The sequence below is a fragment of the Saimiri boliviensis genome, chromosome 7, assembly GCF_048565385.1.
Source record: "Saimiri boliviensis isolate mSaiBol1 chromosome 7, mSaiBol1.pri, whole genome shotgun sequence".
Lineage (NCBI taxonomy): Eukaryota > Metazoa > Chordata > Mammalia > Primates > Cebidae > Saimiri > Saimiri boliviensis.
The window spans coordinates 26821405-26846227 of record NC_133455.1 but is presented as its reverse complement, the minus strand read 5'-3'; the positions used below and the strand labels follow the sequence as shown (position 1 = coordinate 26846227).

Genomic DNA, 24823 nt, shown 5'->3' with positions numbered 1-24823 from the left:
TGTGAAGTTATTGTGCATCCAGCCATCCTTCCCTTTTTGGTAGCTTCCCTTTTTTTCTGGCTGGGCTTTAAATCTTATCTCTAGTTTTGGTGTTTAGTATCTTCACTGTGATATGCCTAGGTGTAGCTGTCTTTTTATTTATGTTGTGTAGATGTTACTGTGAGGATTTATGGCTTTCATATATCTTTAAAAATTTACAGCTATTATCTCTTTGAATAGGACCTCTCACCCATTCTGTGTATTTTCACCATCTAGAAGTCTGATTAGATGTTTATTAGTTGTTCTCTCTCTATCCTTCCATGACTCTTAAACGCTCTTTCATATCTTCCATCTCTATGTCTTTCTGAAATATATTCTCAGTAATTTCTTCAGATGCCTTTTCTAACTCAGTAGTTATATCTTCAGCAGTGTCAAATGCATTATTATCCAGCCTATTTCTACATTTTTAAGTCAGTGCTTAAAATGTCCATTTCTGATAAGTTTTGCTTAGTTCTTTTTCCCAAACTGCCCAGTTGGTTTTTGTAGCCTCTTATTCTGTACACCTTGATGCATTGTACTATTTCCAAGTAACTGATGAGAATCACTTGTCTTCCGTGAGGGAAGTTGTTGCTGTCATTTCTGACTCTCACTAAAGCCTGTATGCAAAGTTTAAACCAAACATTTGAGTTTTTTGTTTTGTTTTTTGAAGCAGAGCCTCGCTCTGGAGTACAGTGGCATAATCCCAGCTCACGGCAACTTCCACCTCTGAGTTCAAGCGATTCTCCTGTCTCAGCCTCCTGAGTAGCTGGGACTGTAGGCACACACTACCACACCCAGCTAAATTTGTATTTTTAGTAGAGATGGGGTTTCACCATGTTGGCCAGGCTGCTCTCAAACTCATTGCCTCAAGCAATCTACCCACCTTGGCCTCCCAAAGTGCTGGGATTACAGACATGAGCTGCTGCACCCAGCCTGAGTTTTTATCATCTGTACTAGATGAGCAGCATGCCTGAGAAAATACTTAGTTTTGCTTGGCTTCCATGTAATTGCTATTCCTCTGCCTTTTCTAACATGTACGTAGACAGACCCCTTAGTGAGATGTGTCTGTCTATGTTTTATATACAAAACTGCATGTTTTATATTTTTTGCAATTCAATGACAGTCTAATGTGATTTTTTTGTTTTATGTTTTATGTTTTATGTTCATTTTATGTTTTATTTTTTGCAATTCAATGACAGTCTAATGTGATTTTCTTTTGTTTTATTTTATGCAGAATGCCCATAATGTTACGTAGTTCAAACTGTGTTCTTACAGGAAAAACGCCAGCAGAATTTGCCAAACTGAATGAATGTCCTTTAGATCCAGGTATGTGTAAGGTCTTAGATTTGTCCCACTTTCCTTTTTCTTTTATTCTGTTGCTTCTGCTGTTGTTTTAACATTGTGTCTCAAAAACAGTACCAGCTTTTCTACTTTATAATGAACTTGTTCAATAAAGCTGTGTTCACAAAACACACACAGAAATTTGTCTCCAGCTTTATGCTATTAGCCAGCCTACCTCCCTCCCCTCCCCTCCCCTCCCCTCTCCTCCCCTCTCCTCCCCTCTCCTCCCCTCTCCTCCCCTCTCCTCCCCTCCCCCATTCTCCCCCACCCCATTTTCCCCCTTCCACAGTGGTGTGATATTGGCTCACTGCAACCTCCGCCTCCCAGGCTCAAGCAGTCCTCCCACCTCAGCTTTCCAAATAGCTGGGACTACATGCTTATGCCACCATACCCAGCTAATTTTTGTATTTTTAGTAGAGATGGTGTTTGCTATGTCATCCACCTGCTATCCTGGACTTACCCACCTTGGCCTCTGAAACTGCTGGGATTACAGGCATGAACCACTTCACCCAGCCCTATTAGTCTATATTTCTAAAACACATATGGTTTCCTCTTTAATTTCAGGCTTAAAACTTTAATATGCCATATTCTCATTTATTGCCATGATGTATCAGTCTTTTCTTTCTATCTTTGCTCAGTCGTTTCTTTTAGTATGCTTAAAAATTCAAGAATAATCTACCAAAGTTACTGCCTTTGCCTGGTCAAAGAAAATCAAGTATCTTGGCTGGGTGTGGTGGCTTATGCCTGTAATCCCAGCACTCTGGGAGGCCAGTGTGGGTGGATCACCTGAAGTTGGGAGTTCGAGCCCAATCTGACCAACATGGAGAAAACCCATCTCTACTAAAAATACAAAATTAGCTGAACCTGTTGGCACATGCCTGTAATCCCAGCTACTCTAGAGGCTGAGGTAGGAGAATCTCTTGAACCCAGGAGGTGGAGGTTGCAGTGAGCCAAGATCATGCCATTGCACTCCAGCCTGGGCAACAAGAGGGAAACTCTGTCTCAAAAAAAAAAAAAAAGTCAAGTAAACTTTGGGCTGTTTTAAAGGCAGTAAAGGGAAGGGGGAAATGAAAGTATTTTTTTGCTTACATTTTTAAAAATTTTATTTCTGTACCTATTTCTAGGCAATTTCTTTTGTAAAATTTCAAACTTAGAACTTAATGCTTAATTCTTCAACTCATATTTCACATTGATTTATTTGAACTTACTGCTTCAATCTTATTCCTGTAAAGTTGCATTGTTGCAGAATTCCTCAGTTTTGGAAAGAAGTTAATGAAGAACATGACTTTACTAGACTTATTATAAAAGAATTTTGCATAAGTCAAATATGTTGTTTTTTTTTTTTTGCTTATATTCTGCAGTTATAAAGTGAAGTGTCACTTTATCCTACTCTGAATTGTGTACAAAAAAATACATGATGATGTATGAGTTTTTTGAATATGTTATATTATTTTGGAAACCTGATCTTAGTCTACCGTTACCACTGATTTGTTAGAAAACTTAGAGTAAATTTAAGCTTATATTGAATATTGTCAGTTACTCCTATACTTAAGAGATCTGACAGCTAATTTACTTAACTTTTTTTTTTTTTCATTCATCTTCTATATATGTCGGGCTGGTGATTCAGAGACCAATAAGGTATATTCTCTGTCCTCAAGAAATTTATCATCTTGTGGCTCATTTGTATAAAATCATGTGCTGATTGTTAGTCCATAAAACAGTATCGGATCAGTGCAATGGCTCCTGTTTGTAATCCCAGTGCTCTGGGAGACTGTGGTGGGAGGATGGCTTAAGACAGGGAGTTTGAGACCAGCCTGAGAAGCATAGTGAGACCCTGTTACAAAAAAGTTTAAAAATTAGCTAGGCTTGGTGGCACATGCCTGTAGTCTTAGCTACTCGGGAGGCTAGGGTGGGTGAATCACTTGAGGTTAGGAGTTCAAGGTTGCAGTGAGCTATGATTGTGCCACTGCACTCTAGCCTGGGTGACAGAGGGAGATCCTTCTCTAAAAAAAAAAAAAAAAAAAAAAAAAAATCAGCACACCCTTTTGAATCAAGTGTTAACCAGTGCCGTGAAGTGGTAGAAAAGGTAATGTCTGATTCACAAGATCCCTGCCATTACTAAATCAACACTGGTTGAGGAATAAATGATGAAGTTTTTCTTATTTCCCTTGGTTAGGTGGCTACTTCATTGTTAAAGGAGTAGAAAAAGTTATTCTTATCCAAGAGCAGCTGTCTAAGAACAGGATCATCGTGGAGGCTGATAGAAAAGGGGCCGTTGGAGCTTCAGTTACCAGGTATGGAAAGCAGAGATGGTATCCTTAAGAAATATTGGTCATTCCATTAGTCCTAAACGGCTATTTCAATACAGAGGGAGCCAGTTATTACTCTCTAAAAACAGGCATTGTAATATTTAAACTATCTGCATTCAGTTTATTGTAAATGTCTGGAAGCATAGGGTATTGATTTTTAAATTTCGTTGAAGGGAGTCTGAGACATTGTTTGAAAAGTCACTGTTTAAGCTGAATTTTATGTTAGCTTGTAGAGCATGAAAGGAGATTTTGTTTCTTTGTTTGTTTAAGTTGGAGTCTTGCTCTGTCACCCAGGCTGGAGTGCAGTGGCATGATCTTGGCTCATTGCAACCTGTGCCTCCCAGGTTCAAGCAATTCTCCTGCCTTAGTCTCCTGAGTAGCTGGGATTACCAGAGCGCACCACCACACCTGGCTAATTTTTGTATTTTTAGTAGAGACGGAGTTTCACCATGTTGGTCAGGATGGTCTCGAGCTTCTGACCTCGTGATCCACCTGCCTTAGCTTCCCAAAGTGCTGGGATTACAGGCATGAACCACCGTGCCCAGCCAAAAGGAGATTTTTAAAAAGAAAAAATGTAAAACCACTCTTCAGTTTTTTTACCATTACACTCCTTTCAGCCTTTTACCATTTACATTTGTATTCCTGTATCAGTATGATCAAAGACTATTTGACACTCAGTATTGAATGACCTGTACTGTGGACTTGACACCCTATTGTTAGTTTTCTAGACCAGCCCCTTTCACAGTGTACTCATTTTGACAGCAGCATCCCTTTCGAGGCTTCTGTAACTTCTTTTTATTTTCATGTGTAATTTGAAATGTGAAGGTTAATGAGTTCTGGGAATAGAAAGATTTGTGGCATAGGCCGGGCGCGGTGGCTCACGCCTGTAATCCCAGCACTTTGGGAGGCCGAGGCGGGTGGATCACAAGGTCAAGAGATCGAGACCATCCTGGTCAACATGGTGAAACCCCGTCTCTACTAAAAATACAAAGATTAGCTGGGTGTGGTGGTGCGTACCTGTATCCCAGCTACTTAGGAGGCTGAGGCAGGAGAATTGCCTGAACCCAGGAGGCGGAGGTTGCGGTGAGCTGAGATCGCTCCATTGCATTCCAGCCTGGGTAACAAGAGTGAAACTCCATCTCAAAAAAAAAAAAAAAAGATTGGCATAGATAAGATGTCAGGGTGCAGTAGTTTCCCCTTTGATAACCTATAATGGACAGATTAACTCAGAGTTCTTGTAGTTTTCTTTCTGATGGAGAGGCAGCTAACAATAATGGTTATTGGTTGAGTACTTTACTAGGAGGCAGGTAAAACACTAGGTATATTATTTGTCACCTCAGTCCTCCAAGATAAGTGGTACTATTAACATCTTTATTTTACAACCAGCAGACCTTAAACTCAGGGGTACCTAGACTATAAGAGGTAGATAGCCTTTGAACCCAGATCCATGTCTTCCTAATCTCTATAACTGTAAAGCCAAGGCAATTTTAATTGGAATCCTAAAGCCTTTGTTTTCTAGCTATGAGGCACTGGAATGTGCAGTTACTTAGCTTCTCTAAGCCTTGGTTTCCTTATATGTGATTTAGAGACAGTACTTCAAAGTGTGACTGTGTAGAAGATTAGCTAATGCAGGCGTCCCCAGACTTTTTACACAGGGGGCCAGTTCACTGTCCCTCAGACCATTGGAGGGCCACCACATACTGTGTTCCTCTCACTGACCACCAATGAAAGAGGTGCCCCTTCCTGAAGTGCGGCAGGGGGCCGGATAAATGGCCTCAGGGGGCCGCAGTTTGGGGACGCCTGAGCTAATGTAACTAACATGGGTTATAGTGCATAGTAGCTCTGTGTGTGTTACTAATGTGGTTGATTAGAGCTTTTAAAATGCTTTGAAATCCATTAGGAGTTTTATAACTAATACAGATACCAATAGAAGGACATTCCTTTCTTTTGGCTTAACTGTTTAACGAGACCATGGGTATGTTTTGTTGAATTACTAGTTAAAAAACCCATAGTATGTAAATTCATTTCTTTTTATTTCCTCATTATGTTTAAGGCCCATTTTGAGGTCTTTCCTTTCAACTATATAAAATTGGTCTTCTATGTATGCTTTACAGTGGATCAAAGTAATTCAGGTGGAGTCAAAGGGAAGCTTGTCAGAAAGTAATTGTCACTCATTCACACACAGAACTTCCATCATAATCTCAAAGTCAAAGAAAAATTTATACTGTTTTTAGATGTTCACAGAAGTAGCAGCTGGGCAGGAGAGGGTTTTTTTAAAAAAATACTTATTAGAAAGGACCTTATGATTGTTGTTGATCAGTTGACCCTTATTGATTAATGGTCATTGCTATTGCATGCTACTAGCTTGAAACTAAGTGGGAATGCAGTTTAACCAACTTGTATTTACTCGTAGCTCTACCCATGAGAAAAAAAGCAGAACCAATATGGCTGTGAAACAAGGGCGATTTTATCTGAGGCATAATACTTTGTCGGAAGATATACCTATTGTCATCATATTTAAGGTAAAGCTGCAGCTCTCTTCTGAAAATTATAAGAATTCGTTTCTCTGGTTTATTTCCATATGTAATTAGAAATTTGGAGGTTAAGGAATTCTCGGAATAGAAAGATTGGTGACGTAAGTTGTGTCATATGATGTATTTTAAGTTGAAAGCTGGGCATGGTTGCTCATGCCTGAAATCCCAACATTTTGGGAGGCCAAGATGGGCAGATTGCCTGATTCCAGGAGTTTGAGACCAGCCTGGGAAACATAGTGAAACCCTATCTCTACCAAAAAATAAAAAAGATTAGCTGGGTGTGGTGGTGTGTGCCTCTACTCCCATCCACTCAGGAGCTGAGGTGGGAGGATGGTTTGAGCCTGAGAAGCAAAGGTTGCAGTGAGCCCAAGTAGTGCTACTCTGCTCCAGCCTGGACAACATAGTGAAACCTCATCTCTGCAAATAATAAAAACATTAGCCAAGCATAGCGGCATGTGCCTATAGTCCCAGCTATTTGGGTGGCTGATGTGGGAGGATCACTCAAGGCTGCAGTGAGCCATGATCATGCCACTGCACTCCAGCCTGGGCAACATAGCAAGACCCTGTGTCAAAACCAAATAGAAACTCAGCTTATTTGTGAATTGTTGGCCTAGAACCCAAAAGACATTTTCCATAGAAACAATATTGAAATGGTATAGTTTTCTCAGATATAGGCATACCTCAGAGATATTAAAAGTTTGGTTCCAGACCATCACAATAAAGCTAATATTGCAGTAAAGTGAGTCCCACAAATATTTAATTTCCCAGTGCATACAAAAGTCATGTGTATACTGTAGTCTGTTAAGTGTGCAGTAGCATTCTGTATAAAAAATATATGCCTCAATTAAAATACACTTTATTGCTAAAAAAAGTTAACAATTATCTGAGTCATAGTCTTTCAGTGAGTTATAATCTTTTTACTTATAGAGGGTCTTGTGGCAGTGTTAGTGGCTACTAACTAATCAGGGTGGTGATTGCTGAAGGTAGCTGTGGCATTTTCTTAAAATAAGACATCAGTGAAGTTTGCCACAGGTATTGACTCTTCCTTCATGAATGATTTATCTGTAGCATGTGATGCTGTTTGATAGCATTTTACCCACAGTAGAACTTCTTTAAAAATTGGTATCAGTTGTCTTAAACCCTGCTGCTGCTTTATCAATGAAGTTTACATAATATTCTACATCCTTTGTTGCTATTTCAACAATGTATACAGCATCTTCACCAGGAGTAGATTCCTTTTCAAGAAATCATTTTCTCTGCTCATCCTTAAGAGGCAGCTCCTCATCCATTCAAGTTATATTGTGAGATTCTACCAATTCAGTCACATCTTTAGGCTCTACTTCTGCTTCTGGTTCTCTTGCCATTCCCACCACATCTGCAGTTACTTTCTTCACTGAAGTCTTAAACCCCTCAAAATCATCTTTGCAAATGGGAATCAGCTTCTTTCAAACTCTTGTTAATGTTGGTATTTTGACCTCTTCTCATGAATCACATATATACAGATATTCTTTTCTTTTTTTTTTTTAGGTGAAAGCAAGTTTATTAAGAAAGTAAAGAAACAAAAGAATGGCAGAATGGCCACTCCCTAGGCAGAGCAGCCTCAAAGGCTACTCGTTGCTCATTTTAATAGTTATTTCTTGATTATATGCTAAACAAGGGGTGGATTATTCATGAATTTTCTGGGAAAGGGGTGGGCAGTTCCCAGAACTGAGGTTTCCTCCTCCTTTTAGACCATATAGGGTAACTTTCTGATGTTGCCATGGCTTTTGTAAACTGTCATGGCCCTGGTAAAAGTGTGAAGATTCCCAAGATGACTAGCGGTCACTCTCATTGCCATCTTGGTTTTGGTGGATTTTGGCCAGCTTCCTTACCACAATCTGTTTTATGACCTTTATCTTGTGCCAGCTTCCTGTCTCATCCTGCGACCAAGAATGCCTTAACCTCCTGAGAATGCAGCCCAGTAGGTCTCAGCCTTATTTCACCCAGGCCTTCTTCAAGAGGGAGTCACTCCGGTTCAAACACCCCTGACATATTTCCCCCCTTTCCTTTTTTAAAAAACCCTAGTTCTAAGGATTGTAGAAGGATGAAGATCCATCTTCTGTAACTTTTTCAGTCTGAATAGGGATGATGATATTCCTGCCTAACTATTAGTGTCTCTTGTGTTCAGGAGAATCACAGATATTCTTACTGGCATCTAGAAAAGAGTGAATCCTTTCCAGAAGGTTTTCAGTTTACTTTGTCCAGATCCATTCAAAGGAATCACTATCTATGGCAGCAATTGCCATAAGTCTTGAAAGTTAAAATTACTTCTTTATTCCTGGGCTGCAGAATGGATGTTGTGTTAGCATGCACAAAAACAACATTAATCTCCTTGTACATCTCCATCAGAACTCTTGGTGACCGAGTTCATTTTCAGTGAGTAATGTTTTGAAAGGAATATTTTTTCTTAGCAGTAGGTCTCAACAGTAGACATAAGATATTCAGTAAATTATACTGTCAACTGATGTGCTGTCATTCAGACTTTGTTGTTTCATTGGTAGAGCACAGGCAGAGTAGATATAGCATATGTCTTAAGGGTTACGATTTTCAGAATGGTAAATGAGCACTGACTTGAACTTTTTCATCGGGTACATTAGCCCCTCACAAGAAAGTCAGCCTGTCCTTTGAAGCTTTGAAGCCAGGCATTGACCTCTCCAGCTGTGAAAGTCATAGATGACATGTTCTTTTAATAGAAGGCTGTTTCATCTACATTGAAAATCTATTGTTTAGTGTAGCCACCTTCATCAATGATCTTAGCTAGATCTTCTGGATAACTTGCTGCAGCTTCTCCGTCAGCACTTGCTGCTTCACCTTGTACTTTTATGTTATGGAGATGGCTTCTTTCCTTAAACCTCATGAACCAAACTCTCCTAGTTTCCAAGTTTTCTTCTGCTCCTTCCTTACCTCTTTTAAATTGAACAGAATTAGGCCCTTATTCTGCTGTTATTAGACCCTTATTATGCTTTGACTTAAGGGAATGTTATTATGGCTGGTTTGCTTTTTTATCCAGACCATTGAAACTCTCTATATATCAGCAATAAGCCTGTTTTTACTTTCTTGTCATTTCTATGTTCACTGAAATAATTTCCTTCAAGAACTTTTTTTTGTGTGTTCACAACTTGGCTAATTGGTGTAAGAGGCCTAGCTTTTGGCCTGTCTCAGTTTTTGACACACCTTCCTTTCTAAACTTAATCATTTCTCACTTTTGATTTACAGTGACAGACATGCATCCCTTTTTTTTTTCTTTTTTTACTTGCACACTTGAGAAGCCATTCTAGGGTTATTAATTGGCCTAATTGCACTATTGTTGTTCTCAAGGAATAAAGAGGCTCAAGGAGAAGGGAGAGAGATGGGAGAATAGCTGGTTGGTGGAGTAGTCACAACATACACATTTATCGATTAAATTTTTCATCTCTTATGAGCACAATTTGTGGTACCCCAAAATAGTTACAATAGTAACATCAAAGATCACTGATCGGCCAGACACAGTGGCTCACGCCTATAATCCCAGCACTTTGGGAAGCTAGGGCAGGGATCATTTGAGGTCAGGAGTTCGAGACCAGCCTGGTCAACATGGTGAAACCCCATGTCTACTCAAAATACAAAAATTAGCCAGGTATAGTAGTACACGTCTATAATCTCAGCTACATTGGGAGGCTGAGACAGGATAATCACTTGAACCCAGGAGGTGAAAGTTGTGGTGAGCTGAGATTACACCACTGTACTCCAGCTTGGGCAACAGAGTGAGACTCTGTCTCAAAAAAAAAAAAAAAAAAAAAAAAAATCATTGATCACAGGTCACCATAACAGTGAAAAGGTTTGAAATATTGCAAGAATTACCAAAACATGACGCAGAGATATGAAGTGAGCACATGCTGTTGGAAAAATGACACCAGTAGACTTGCCTGAAGCAGGGTCAATCTGGAAGCAGGGACACACCTTACATTTGAAAAAAACACAGTATCTACTAAAGCTCAATAAAGCGAAGCATGATAAAATGTTATGTACCTGTAGTTACATAGCGGCCCATTTAACCTGCTCTAAGATGTAAATACTATACATCTTCAGTGAACAGTTAAATTGTAATATTATTAAGCAAAATAAAAAAAATAGTTGGCATTATGTGATAGTTGATCCTCAGTATCTGCAAATTCCCTATTTGTGAATTCACTTACTTGCTAAAATTTATACATAACCCCCAAATCAGTACTTGTGGTACTTTTGTGGTTACTCACAGATATATACTGACACAAAGTGGTAACAACTTTAAGTCACCCAGCGCGCATATTCCCAGCTGAGATTGAACAAGGCCACACTCTGCTTTCTTATTTCAGCTCTCATGCTGTAAACAAGTGTCCCTTTTGCAGTCTGTTTAGTGCCATGGGTTTTGTGTTTGTGCTTTGTTGATTTGTGGTATAAGATGGCCCCCTAGTGTAATGCTAAAGTGCTGTCAGGGTGTTCTGACGGCACTAATTTAGCATTCTGGAGAAAATATGTGTTAGATAAGCTTGATGAGCTTTGTTCAGGCATGAGTTATAGTGCTGTTGGCTGACTTCAAAGTTAATGAATCAATGATATATATTAAATATCTTTTAAAAGAAGCACACAAAATAAGGTTCTGTATTGGTCAGTTGAGGAAAATATTATGACCCTAGGCTCACAGGAACCTGGCCCTATATTTTTCCTACAAGCATTGGCTCAATATTCACTATTCAGTATTTGGTGTAATTCAGCAACTTTATAGAATGTAACTACCATGGATAGTGATAACCGACTCATATATAGATATAAAATGAATGTTGATAACCAGTTTAGTTGAAATGAAGGGCTCATTTCAACTAAATTGAGATTTCAACTAAATTTGAGGAGATACTGGATGCTTCAGATAATTTTAGAAATTTATATATTTGGTTTTAATAGTTATGATAGTGGAAATAATTTTTGAGTCAAAATTAGAGAAAACAGGAAGAAATCCTCTGAGGTTGAATTAACTAAGTTGGTTAAAAAGGAAAAGCATTTTGGGTATACGCCTCAGGAGTAAGAAAGAACTTTACTGTTAAAATTGTTACCAGGTTACAGAGTGTAGGAGTCAGGGAGGAAAGTAGCCCTCAAATCAGTCTGGTGATTGGGGTTTAGGGAGAGAGCCCCTGGTGGTTCATAAGTATTGAATGGATGTAGACAAATCAGGTTCTTTAACTCAGGAAGCATCCATATTCTAAATACAATTGTGTGAAGGAAGTTTTAGGACATTTAAAAATGTTTGTTGTAGTCCAATGTGCTTTTGAGTTCTATAAATGAGATGGAGCCATTTTCTTTTCAGGATGATTTTGATATAGTCATAGTAGCATTACCATGATATCAGAGGGCCCAGAAAAAAAATTCTTAAATATATCTTTTCTTTTCTTTCTTCAAGATTTGTATTTTTTAAGCACAAACGTAATTTTGGATTTTCTTTTAGGGATTTCACACTGCCTAATGTAGTGTTTTATGTACTTAGTGATGAATAAAGAAAATTTTATCTAACAGGGCCAGGCCTGGTGGCTCATGCCTGTAATCCCAGCACTTTGGAAGGCCAAGGTGGGTGGATCACTTGAGGTCAGGAGTTTGAGGCCAGGGTGGATCACTTGAGGTCAGGAGTTTGAGGCCAGTCGGTCAACATGGTGAAACACCGTCTCTGCTAAAAATACAAAAATTAGCCGGGCGCGGTGGCTCACACCTGTCATCCCAGCTAGTTGGGAGGCTGAGGCAGGAGAATTGCTTGAACCCAGGAGGCAGAGATTACAGTGAGGCAAAGTCACACCACTGCACTCCAGTCTGGGCGACAGAGGGAAACTCCAAAAGAGAGAAAATTTTATCTAACAAAATAGAATTACATTTCCAGCAGAGGGCAGTATGTTCCCACGCATCCAAAGGACTTTTTTTGGAAAGTATTTTTATAGACACTTGAAGATGCATAGTACTGCTTTCTTTCTACCAGAAATTATAAATTAATTATAATGAATATAATCTATCACTCATGGCAAATGCATGACTAGACTCATGCATACACTACAATCAGAAAATATATTAAGTATTGTTTTTTGGCTAGGTGATGAGTTTAATAAGACTGTTTCTTCTGTCAAGTTTGTTTAATATTTATATTGCACATCTATAAACATGTATGCTTACATACACATAGCTGACTTAAATCCTTTTTAGAATGGGGCTATAAATTAACAATATGAATATGTAACCAGTAGTTGTGATTTCAAACTTCTCTCTCTTTCTGATTATTAAAAACATTTCTTGCATTATTTAAATTTAGAAAGCCACTTAAAAGTGTAAGTACATTTTTGGATATACTTTTTCCAGACCATTTTCCCGTGCTTTTGTGATACACACACAAATTTTTATTTTTTTCACTTAATAATGCATTATGGATAGCTTTCTGTGTTATGAATCTACATCATTGTTTTTAGTGACTATTGTGTACAAGTTGCATACATGTGGTGGAATTTACTTAACCTTCCTCTAGTGGGACATGCGGGTGTCATTTTCTTCCCCAAGGTTTTACTCTTATCCCTAGGAAGTGTGTTATGGATACCTGTTTGTGCACATTGCTGATTGTTTTGTGAGACTTTATTCCTGAGAGTGGAAGTTGTTGTTTTGTTTTTTTTAAAACCTGGTACATGTTGCCAGTTATTTTCCTGAAACGTATCCACTGCACTTAATCAGTAAATATTTTACAATGTTTAGTTTGTATAAATGAGCTAAATATTTTGGACGTAAACAGTCACTTTTATTGGTCTCTCACAATGGATATGTTTTAATAAGTTGATGGGAATTTGTTTGATAACCACTATTTAGACTTTTCCATCTGGGAGGCAGCATAGCATATTGGATATCTTAGAATCAGACAGATTTAGGTTGAATCCCAGCATCTGTACTTATTAGCTGTGTGACTTTGGGCAAATTTTCCAGCGTCTTTGAGAACTTTACCTAAGAGAGTTGCCGTGAAGGGGAGTGTCCTTTTTCTTTCCTTAGATCTCTTTATGGTCAGAAATCTGGGAAAACAAACGGGGATACCAGAAAAGACACATCATTTCTCTTTGAGTGTTGTGTGGCCCTAACATAGACCTTGACAGTCATTAGGACTTGATGGTTGTTGATTGTAACCAACAATTGGCTGAAAGTGACAGGAACAGCAGGGTTTCCAGGTTCCATGCTGAGTCTGAATATGATGGAGAAAGCCTTTAAGACATAGATCAGCCTTATTTATAGACTTGAATCACTACAAAGGTTCTCCTGCCAATGAATCTTCCCTTCTTTACATTTTGTATTCCAAGTATGCAGCCTGCGCTTATGATGGCATCTGTAGTTTGAAAGTTTTTTCCAAAAAGAGGATCAAATTTCAAGGGTGCTGGGCAGTGTTTCCTGGAAATTACCTTATATGGAAATTTGTCTTTTTTTTTTTTTTTTGAGATGGGGTCTTGCTCCGTTGCCAGGCTGGGGTGTAGTGGCACGATCTGGGCTCACTGCAACCTCTGACTCTCTGGTTCAAGTTATTCTCCTGCCTCAGCCTCCCGAGTAGCTGGGATTACAGGCATGTACCACCACACCCAGCTAATTTTTTGTATTTTTAGTAGAGACGGGGTTTCACCATGTTGGCCAGGATGGTCCCCATCTCCTGACCCTGTGGTCTGTCTGCCTTGGCCTCCCAAAGCACTGGGATTAGTCTACTTTAAAGCAAAATCGGAGATTTCTGAATATTAGATACTTTAAGAAGTTATTCTCTTTCCCACCTTCACGCAATATATTTCAACCTATTACCATTAGCGTGTTGTGTCAGTCTCTTCTGCTCATTAGTATTCTTTCTGTCTTTAAAAGTCACAGTTTGTGGATATCTAAAAAGACCTCATGTCGCTTTTGTAGTACACCTGCCCTTATTTTTGTTCAGTGGTATTGCTGATTACTAGAGTATAGGTGACCTGTTGAAATGTATTATCTCTGCTGCTTTTTCATAAGGTTATTATATAGCATTTACTTTTGACTTATTAGTTACGAGAAATGATTTCAGATATTAGGAGTACAAAGAGTCCATATAAAGCCAGTTTTCAGATGTCTAAATTATGTCTTCAAAGTAAAATGGCTGAGCATTTTGCTGTCGTTTCCATAGCAATATGTCATTTATTTGTAGCTGTGACAACTGAAGGCTAAATAGTCATAAAGTCAGTTTGGTCTTTACAGCTGGTGCGCTTTGATGATAACTTGACTGAATTATTGCCCCTGTATTTAGTGACTTGATATAGGAAGAGTTTAGTCCTTTTAGAGCGAAGCTTTGGCAGCAATCATGCTTTCTGCACATATGGTGTCATTTACCATGTGCTTGGCATATCTTTGCTTCATAGCTTAGAAATATTTGGAGGGCCTAAGCAGTCTGTTTAGATCTCTGTTAGGACATTTGAGAATTTTATGCAGTTATAAAATTACCACTTAGATTCAGCATTAGGACAACTCGAAGTGGCAATCCATACATCAAATGAGGAAAGGCCTTTTCGTTACAGGTGGAGCATCTCTTATATGAAATGCTTGGGACCAGAAGTGTTTAGTATTTCAGAGTTTTTTAAATTTTTGGAATATTGGCATTATCTTTATCCTTATGGTTGAGCATCTCAAATCCAAAATCTGAAATGCTCCAGTGAGTATTTCCTCTGAGTGTCATGTCTGTACTCAGAAAGTTTCAGATTTTGGAAGCTGGTCATGGTGGTGTGTGCCTTTAGTGCACTCCTTTAGAGGGTAAGGTAGGAAGATTGCCTGAGCCCAAGAGTTTGAGGCTATAGTGCACTGCAGCTGTGACTGTGAATGGCCGCTGCACCCCAGCCTGGACAACACAGGGAGACCCTGTCTCTTAAAAAAATTGGCCGGGCACGGTGGCTTATGCCTGTAATCCCAGCACTTTGGGGGACCGAGGTGGGCAGATCACTTACAGCCAGGAGTTTGAGTCTAGCCTGGTCAACATGGTAAAACCCCATTTGTACTAAAAAAATACAATAATTAGTTGGACATGGTGGCAAGTGCCTGTAGTCTCAGTTGCTTGGGAGGCTGAGGTAAGAGAATCACTTGAACCCAGGAGGCAGAGGTTGCATTGCATTGCACCAAGATTCCACCACGGCACTCCAGCCTGGGTGACAAAGCAAGAATCTGTCTCCAAAACAAAACAAAACAAAACAAAAAAACCTCCTTCCCCACAACTTTTTTTTAAGGTTTCAGATTTTGGAGTATTTTGGATTTTCAGATTAAGGATATTTAACCTCTATCATTTAAACACCATAGAAGAGAATTCTGTTCTAATATTTGTGACTGGCTACTTGCAGAACAAAGAGAAAGTGTAGATAGCTTTGCACATATGCTATCACCATCAAGTAAATGCAACTCAGTGTGCTTGAGCTAAGAATAATCTAGTTTTGTTTGTTTGTTTAAAAATTAGAAGTGATAATATTTTTTAGGACTGTTATCTTTTAATCCATGAAAGTCTAAGTATTTTAATGATATTGTATAATTTTTAAATAGTGGAGTTATTTCTAGTATCCATTTGAATAATGTGCCATATCAAATTGGAGGTTAAAAAAAAAGACTGCAAAAACTGTAGAAAAAGGGTTTGCATCCTGAGAACTTGTTTGCTAAACAACAACAAAAAAAATTGGAACAAAACAAGTTGTACATTTAATAAATTGTTTTAAATTTAGATAGTGAATTTAATTCCAAAAGTTGGTATATCAGTTATCTGCTCTGTGTAACAAATTATGGCATAGCTTCTATTAGTTGGGAATTTAAGACTTGCTTGGCTGGGTGGTTCTGTCTCAGGGTCTTTCATGACTCAGGAAGTCAGCTGCAAGTTGAACGTAGTGGCACGTGCCTATAGTCCCAGTTACTCAGGATGCTGAGGCGGGAGGACCACTTAAGCCCAGGAGCCTGAGGCTGTAGAGCACTATGATTGCATCTGTGAATGCCCACCGCCTTCAGCCAGAGCAACATAAGTAAGACCCCTTCTCCAAAGAGGAAAAAAGAGAAGATACCAGCCAGGGCTGCAGTTACCTGAAGGCTGAACTGAAGCAGGCTGGAGGATCTACTTCCAGGATAATTCACCTACATGGCAGTTGACAGAAAAGGGCAGGTCCTCATTGGCTGTTGGTAAGAGGACATAGTTTCTCACTACTGGACCTTGTCACAGACAGTTTGCATGTTTTCATGACATGGCAGCTATCTTCTCCGAGAGAGAGCACTCCAAGATAGAGCACACAGGCAGCTATAATGCCTTTTATGACCAAGCCTTCAAAGTAATCGTACGTGCCACCTCCACATTTTTCCTGCAGAAATGAGGCATTGAGCTTAGCCTACACTTGCGGTGGGGAATTAGTCTCTACCTTTTGAAGGGGGTGTGTAAGAATCTGTGAAGATTTTTAAAACCACCACAGTTGGTCTAAAAGAGACATGGCATCAATTCAGCTTCCCCCCAAATCTTCAAAACTTTCTAAAAGTTTACATTTGATCCTAAAGTATCCAAATCAAATTTATATAATGCAGACCACTGAAGGTCAAATGTAGAATGTAGAGTCATAGAATTCTGAGCTGGAAGGGATCTGATTTTTCATTTATGCAAATGAGAAAATAGAGGCGAAGAGGTTGCATGATGGTAATAGTTGTAATGCCTGTGTCTGTTGTTGGTATTATATTAGGACGAACACCTCAAATCTCTTGACTTTTAGATAGATGCCCTTCTGTTGTACTCAGAATAATGTCCTTCATGTTCTGCATTAGAACTTGGGATTTGATTTTCCCTTTCTTTGTCTTTTGTGTGGAGAATTGAGAACTAGGGCATCAACACTAACTAGGCAATTATCCTCTGATTCTGTCTTCTCTACAGCTGAAGTAAGAATTTTAATGCAAACATAACTTTTCCCCTTGCTTCTAAGAAGCAGGCTATTACTCTTCCAAGAGAGATTCAGTGAGATTATGCTGTGTTCCTTCATATGGCAGAATTCCAAGCAAATGTGTGAAGGAGTGAGCCCTAATACCATATGGAATCTACAAAGACCTGTGTTGCTGCTGCCACCTTGAAACACTTAAGTGGGTTTCTGAAACCTCTTAAGTGTGTTCCTACTTTTTTTTTTTTTTTTTTTGAGACAGATTTTTGCTCTTGTTGCCCAGGCTGGAGTGCAGTGGTGCAATATCAGCTCATTGCAACCTCCGCCCCCACAGGGTTCTAACAATTCTCCTGCCTCAGCCTCCCGAGTAGCTGGGATTACAGGCATGCACCAACACGTCCAGCTAATTTTTGTATTTTTCGTAGAGATGGGGTTTCACCACGTTGGCCAGGCTGTTCTCGAACTCCTGACCTCAGGTGATCCACCCGGCTCAGCCTCCCATAGTGCTAGGATTACAGGCATAAGCCACTGTGCACCCTTGTGCTTCTGCTTTTTAAAAGTCTCCTTTAAAACCTGCATGAAGTATAGTTTGATATCTCCAGAATAGTGAGGTAAAACTTGTTTTAGGAAAAATTCTTTTAGCCTAAATATGAGTGATTAGACGGTTCTCAGAAAAATTAATTTTATGGCAAGACTAATTGGGGTTCTGCTTATTTTCAGCAATGCATCTTTTCAGATTCACTGCCTTTTGGTTGTTTCTTTGCAGTTTGCCTTCGTAGTTATGACCGGTTGTCTTTACTGTACCTCCCAGCCTCCTTTTTTCATGATGAAACTCTTAGAGTATTTAAAAATTTTAGCAGATAGTACACATGCCAAAAATGTTTGAGAATGTTTGTTTTTCACTTTCTAATCAAAATTTCTGTTTCAGGTTCTTCTGCAGCTTGGGCAAGGCTGCCAATGCCAGATGGCACCGTTTCTGAGAGAAGAGCTAGCTTTTGCTTAGAAGTAATACCCACAAACAATGCCAAATTAGCATAAGCAAATGTCAGTGAGTTAACACAAAGCCAGCACTCTTTCTATCTTTTCTTTCCTTCCTAGGCCATGGGTGTTGAGAGTGACCAGGAAATTGTGCAGATGATTGGAACTGAGGAGCACGTGATGGCTGCATTTGGGCCCAGTCTGGAAGAGTGCCAGAAAGCTCAGATTTTCACACAGATGCAGGTGTGTCTTTTCATGTCGTCCTTAGCTATGAAATGGAATTGGAAACTTGATGCCACTCATTGATAAAACTCATCGGATTGATGACTTTGGGCTCATAGATTTGGGAAAGGTATTGGGGAGATGGGAGGAGTGAAGTTTCTTTAACTCACTTTTGTAGGGGTTGGAGGATGGAGTTTGCCCAGACAAATGAGGAGCCTGTGGTGCCTAAATTAGAATGGGCATATATGGCCAAGAGGTGTTTGTTTTGATATAATAGAAAGTACTATTTTTTTCCTTATTTGCCTGAATGATAATATATTTTTTTTAACTATGGCAACTCTCGTGTACATGGGTGGGGGTGTGTGTGTGTGTGTGTGTGTGTGTGTGTAGGTGTGTGTGTGTATCCGTGCGCGTGTGTGCATGTGCATTCTTTAGTATCTTTTTTTATTCCCTACTTTAGTTGCTTTAGGCATCCAGTTGTATGTGGTTTCTGTTTCTTTTCCTGAATTCCCAGTGCTGCTTTAGACAGCAAGGAAAACCCAGGAGTAGTCCCTTTTACCACTGCAGAGCCTTCATGGACCTGCTTAGGTACTCCTGGTTGGATCCTGGGAATTTTAGGACAAGACTCAAAGATGAAGATTGGGAAATACACACACACACAGACAGACCATAATAAAAATAATTATACTTCCCTTCCCACATGGAGGGAGCCCCAGCAGCCATACTTAGGATTTTAGTCCCATATTTGCAAATGCTTTCCTAAGTATAAATCAAAGGTAGCATCCCTCATAGCCATCCTGGGAGGTGGGAATTCTCTACTATAGAACCGCAATAGTCATTTCTTACCTACCCACATGTACATTGTCTATTTTGTGGGTAACATATGACATATGTAAACTCCAGGCTGCTTTTTTCTCTTCACCCAGGATGCTTGTAGAGAAAGCATTTCCCAGTTATATATGTTAGTTTGTATTCTGAAATCAAATCAGTATTGATATTTTTGTAGACTACGCTAGATACTTTAAAAGATTGAAATAGGTCAGTATATGTAATTCCAAAGCAAAATCAGTAAGGGTTATTCTTATCACTGCCTTCCTCTTTTTTTTTTATAGTTAATTAATAGGTGACTGCAGTTAGAGGGAAGGCAGCACCAGGAAGGATGGTTTGTATTTAGGAGATTCTATTTTTGGCCTTATCAAAAATGAAATATTTGGTAGGCATGAATCTTTGTTGTACACTAAAGTCATATTGTCCAACGGTTCCAAGAACATGAAGAGAAAACATTAAGAAATATCCAAGAAGCAGAAAATGTAGAATCTACCCTGCCAACAGGAATAATTGGTTTCATTTTGGGAGATAACCTATTCTTTAAAGCTGTGTAGTGCTGTACAAGAGCAGTTTACCTTAATGGTTCCCCAGTGGCTTCAATGAAATCCATTATTATTATGCATTTTATTTTAAACATCGTCATTGGGGTCAAATAACCCTAACATTGTAAAGCTATTTGAGCAGGACCCAAACTGTAGGTTGAAAAATGATTCATTTATTCTGTTAAATAGGTTCTGGCAGAAAATTTCAGCTAACTGAATTAAATCAGGTTAGTGAAAAGATGGAGGGAAGTTAACATAAGCAAGACAAATGTTCCTTTTCCTCAAAAGGGAAGTGTAACTTTGAAAGTGCTTGCACTCTGTATGCTGGATTAAGGCACATTAGCTATTGATACTAACAAAAGGATATAGAGATGCAAGTAATCCAAAATAGTTGGTATGTAGAACACATATTATCAGTCATGAAAACATGAATGTTCTATGCTATTCTAAATGAAACTGCAGTAAGTAGTACACTTTGTATTAGTCTGCTCTCACATTGCTATAAAGAAACCCGTGACCAGCCTGGACAACTCCTGAGGTCAGGAGTTCAAGACCCAGCCTGGCCAACATGGTGAAACCCTGCATCTACTAAAAACACAAAAATTAGCTGGGCGTGGTGGTGGACACTTGTAATCCCAGGTACTTGGGAGGCTGAGGCAGGAGGATCACTTGAACCTGGGAGGTAGAGGTTGCAGTAAGCCAAGATCATGCCACTGCGCTCCAGCCTGGGTGACAGAGCAAGACTCCATTTCAAAAAAAAAAAAAAAATCTGTGGGGTTTTGTTTTTTTGTTTTTAATACCTCCCTTTGTAGTCTCTCACATTTCTTCTCTTCCTGAAGCCTTCTTTCTGTGTTGGTAATGTATGTTTTATGTCATCATTATCTTGGGCTCTAGTATAGAGAGAAGAAAGTATTAGCTTTAGCAGGGGATAGGATACACTAGGCATGTCATCTTGGCCCATGCATCACAAGGGATACCCTGCTCACCTGCGTTCCTCTATTTCCCCCTCAAAGAAGAGAAGAATCTTAGCCTTTTTCACAAGGAAACTAGAAGGCCAAAATTTATTGAAGACAGCTTGGTTTAGGGAAAGCTGAACTGCCGAACTGCCTGTCTACTTACGGTTCCTGCCAACTGTTCTGCTTTCTTCAGTTACTTAGTTACTACTTACTGCTAGTTCACTGCAGCAAGTGTTTTCAGGGTCTTAGTTTATCTTACAGTCTAATGGCCTTTTAATGGGAAAGATTTAGATTTGAAGTCCAAATCTTATCATGGAGACAGAGTTTTGTTCCATTTTAAACACTGTGCTAGTCATTGAGAGTCAAAGAAAAAGATGACAGAATTCCCACCCACAAAGTCTAGTAGGAGGAACATACATGTAAATAGATCATTAAAACATAATATGATGTGAACATGAATGAAACTATGAAATTCTGAATGCATAAGGAATTAAAATTGCAGAGAAAGAGGAGTGGGGTTAGGAAAGCCTTCGAAGAAGAAGTGATACCTGATCTAGGTTTTGAAGTGTGAAAAAGGAATTTCCCAAGCAGGTAATTGGGCAGGAATTCCAAGATGAAGAATCAAAGATCCCAGCCTTTTCTTCTGTTAAACTGAAAGTCTTTTTTTTTTTTTTTAAAGTTCATTCTTGGATAGGCAAAGTGGCTCATGCCTGTTATCTTGCCATTTTGGGAGGCTGAGGCAGGAGGATGACTTGAGGTCAGGAGTTTGAGACCAGTCTAGGCAACATAGTGAGACCCTATCTCTACCAAAGGTTTTTATTGTATTTTAGTTAACTGGGCATGGTGGCCTCTGCCTGTAGTTCTGCTGCTTGGGAGAGTGAGTGAGGTGGGAGAATTGCCTGAACCCAGGAAGTTGAGGCTGCAGTAAACTGGCATCACACACTGAACTCCAGCCTGGACAACAGAGTGAAACCCTGTCTCAAAAGAAAAAGAAAAAAAGAGTACATTGTTCCAAAATAATAAGAACGACATACTGCTCTTCTTTAAACACTATTAATTAGGAAAAATTTCAACCTATACAAAGTACATAGAATAGTGTTATAAATACTCATGTATCCAACGCCTACCTTCAGAAGTTGTCGACACCCTTACTTGGTTATTTTAAGTAAATTTATGTACACTAAAATGTATAAATCTTAATTGTATGACTTTATAAGATATAGAATATTTCTTTATCCCACAAAATTCCCTCATGCCTCTTCCTAGTCAGTCTTTACCTTTACCCTCTGATTTTTTTCTTCACTTCTCTGATTTTTGCACCGTAGGTTAGTTTTGCATATTACAGAACTTTATATAGGGAATTAGGCACCATAGATAGTGATTTTTGCACCATAGATTAGTCTTGCCTGTTGTAGAGCTTTATATGTGAAATTAGACCATATATACTCTTCGGTGTTTAGCTTCTTTTGCTGAGCTTATTGTCAGATTCATCCAAGTTGTTCCTTTTCATTCCTTTTTATGTCAGTTATCCATGTCGTTCATTTCTTTTTATTCCTGAATAGTATTTCATTGTAGGAATATCCCGCAGTTTATCTGTTTTCCTGTTGATAGACACTTGGTGTTTTTTTCAGTCTTTAGCAATTATGAATAAGACTATATAAACAAATCTTTGTGTGGATATGTGGACATGTTTCATTTCTCATGGATGAGCACCTAAGAATAGAATTGCTGAATCAAAGAGCAGATATGTACGTAACTTTTATATATACTTGTTCCAAAATATGATTGTACTATTTTGCATTTCTATCAGCAGTATATGAGGGGTTTTTTGTTTTTGTTGTTGTTGTTGTTGTTGTTTTGTGATGGAGTCTCACTCTGTCACCCAGGCTGGAGTGCAATGGCATGATCTCGGCTCATTGCGACCTCTGCTTCCTGGGTTCAAACGATTCTCCTGCCTCAGCCTCCTAAGTGGCTGGGACTACAAGTGTGTGCCACCACGCCTGGCTAGTTTTTTTGTGTTTTTAGTAGAGATGAGGTTTCACCATGTTGGCCAGGTTAGTCTTGAACTCCGTACTTAGGTGATCTGCCCACCACAGCCTCCCAAAGTACTGGGATTATATGCCTGAGCCACTGCATCCAGCCTGATAGAAAGCACTGATTGCTTCATGTCCTCATAATATCTGGTGTTGTCAGTTTTTTAAATTTTAGCCACTCTAATGAGTATCTCATTGTGGTATGATAAATGATGTTGAACTCTTGCTTATGTGTTTATTGGCTATTTGTGTTTTCTTCTTGTGGAGTGTGAGCCAAATGTCCATTTTCCTTAGTGGGTTGTCTTTTTATTACTGAGTTTCAGAGTCCTTTTAAAAACAAATGCTAGATGCAACTTCCTTGTTAGCTTTATGTATTTCCTCCCAGTCCATTGCCTCCCTATTTGTTTTCTTAATTCTATCTTTTAATTTAAAAAAAAATTCAGGAGATGTTTTTTATTTGTTTGTCTTTTATATTTATTGCTCTCTGTGTTCTGTTTAAAGAAATCTTGCCTACCCCAAGATCAGGACTATATTCTTCAGTGTTTTCTTCTTAAAGCTTTATAGTTTTATTAATAATTTTTATAGTGAGGTCTAAAATTCATCTTAATCTAATTTTTATATTTGTTGTGAGGTAGGGGTCAAGATTAATTTTTTGCTTTATGGATACTTGTTTCAACACCATTTGTTGAGAAGACTTTTCCTTCCTCATTGAATTGCTGTGGTACTTTCATCAAAAGTCAACTGACCATTTAGTATATATTTATTTTTGAACTTTTTATTCTCTTTCATTGATTTATTTGTCTATCCTTATGCCGGTATCACACTTTTGATCGCTGCAGCTTTATAGTTAAAATCAGGTAATGTAGCATTCCAACTTTTTTCTTTCAGTGTTGTTCCAGCTACTCCAGGCCCTTTGCATTTCCATGTAAATCTTAGAATCTGGAATTTTAGAATTAATCAGTTTTTGCTTTTTAAGCCTGCTAAGGGTATAATTAACAATTATGAATGTATTGGTCAGCTTGGAGAGAATTTTAACATTAAGCCGCTTTTAATACCATTGAATCATCCAATCCATGAACATGTCATGACACTCAGTTTATTTAGGTTTTGTTTCCTCTCAGCACTGTTTTGTAGCTTTCAGTGTAGAGGTCTTACATGATATGATTCATTTTTGAGAGGGAAAAAGTACTACTATAAAATTTGTGATTTTCTCTGGGTGAAGGACTGATGGCTGCTATATGTCCACACACACACACACACACACACACACACACACACACACATTTTACCTGTGTCTGTATTTTCTAAATTTCCTACAATGACAATGTATCAATTTTTTAGTAAGAAAACAAAAAATAAAAAGGGAATCAGTGTATTAGACAGGGTGCTATGCTAGTTTATCATTAATTTATGATAAATGTTGATTTTCAACTAGACCCAGTACAGCGTTCCCTATAACCAGGGTCTTTATCTCTTTTGCTCATAGTGTATGTATGGTTTGGTGCTTACTAAATCCAGTGATGTCATTCAAACATTATTATAATCTGTTTTTTATAGGCATTAAAATATATAGGGAACAAAGTAAGAAGGCAAAGGATGTGGGGAGGCGGACCAAAGAAAACCAAAATAGAAGAAGCAAGAGAGCTTCTGGCTTCCACCATTCTGACCCATGTCCCAGTGAGTTATACACCTTTGTTACTGTGAATAATGACTGTGGCGTCTGTGAATTCCGGTTAAGAACTGTGATAAGAGTTTCCCTTGTTTAAAGTCTAATTCCTCAAGAGAAAATTCTAAGGAGGACTGTACTGCCCCACCAGAAATAATATTCCATTATCTGCAGTTTATTGATACTCAGAGAATGTGAACTGTATCGCCATCATCATGTTTACTCTCTCGTGGTTGCTCTTTAAGTCTTAAATTATTGTTATTTTTATATTCATACATATATTAGTACTGCTACTAGATTTCATGGTTTTGAAGGACAGAGATGGTGTCTTACATGTTTTTTAAGTAAATGAAAATAAGCGTACATGCCTTGCCCATACATTTTTTTATTGTATGGTAAAATATGCTTATATAAAATATGCTTATGCTTATTGTATGGTAAAATATACTTAAT

The 24823-nt window shown here is 38.6% G+C and overlaps 1 protein-coding gene across 1 annotated transcript in view; it reads left to right on the top strand.

Annotated features, from left to right (window-relative positions):
* Positions 1–24823, top strand: part of POLR3B (RNA polymerase III subunit B) — a 139176-nt gene that overhangs the window by 19212 nt on the left and 95141 nt on the right. The window contains exons 7-11 of the mRNA XM_003929644.4: positions 1253–1344; positions 3536–3653; positions 6082–6190; positions 18244–18366; positions 24262–24381. Coding sequence (XP_003929693.1) covers positions 1253–1344; positions 3536–3653; positions 6082–6190; positions 18244–18366; positions 24262–24381 — 562 coding nt within the window. The remainder of the gene's footprint in view (positions 1–1252; positions 1345–3535; positions 3654–6081; positions 6191–18243; positions 18367–24261; positions 24382–24823) is intronic.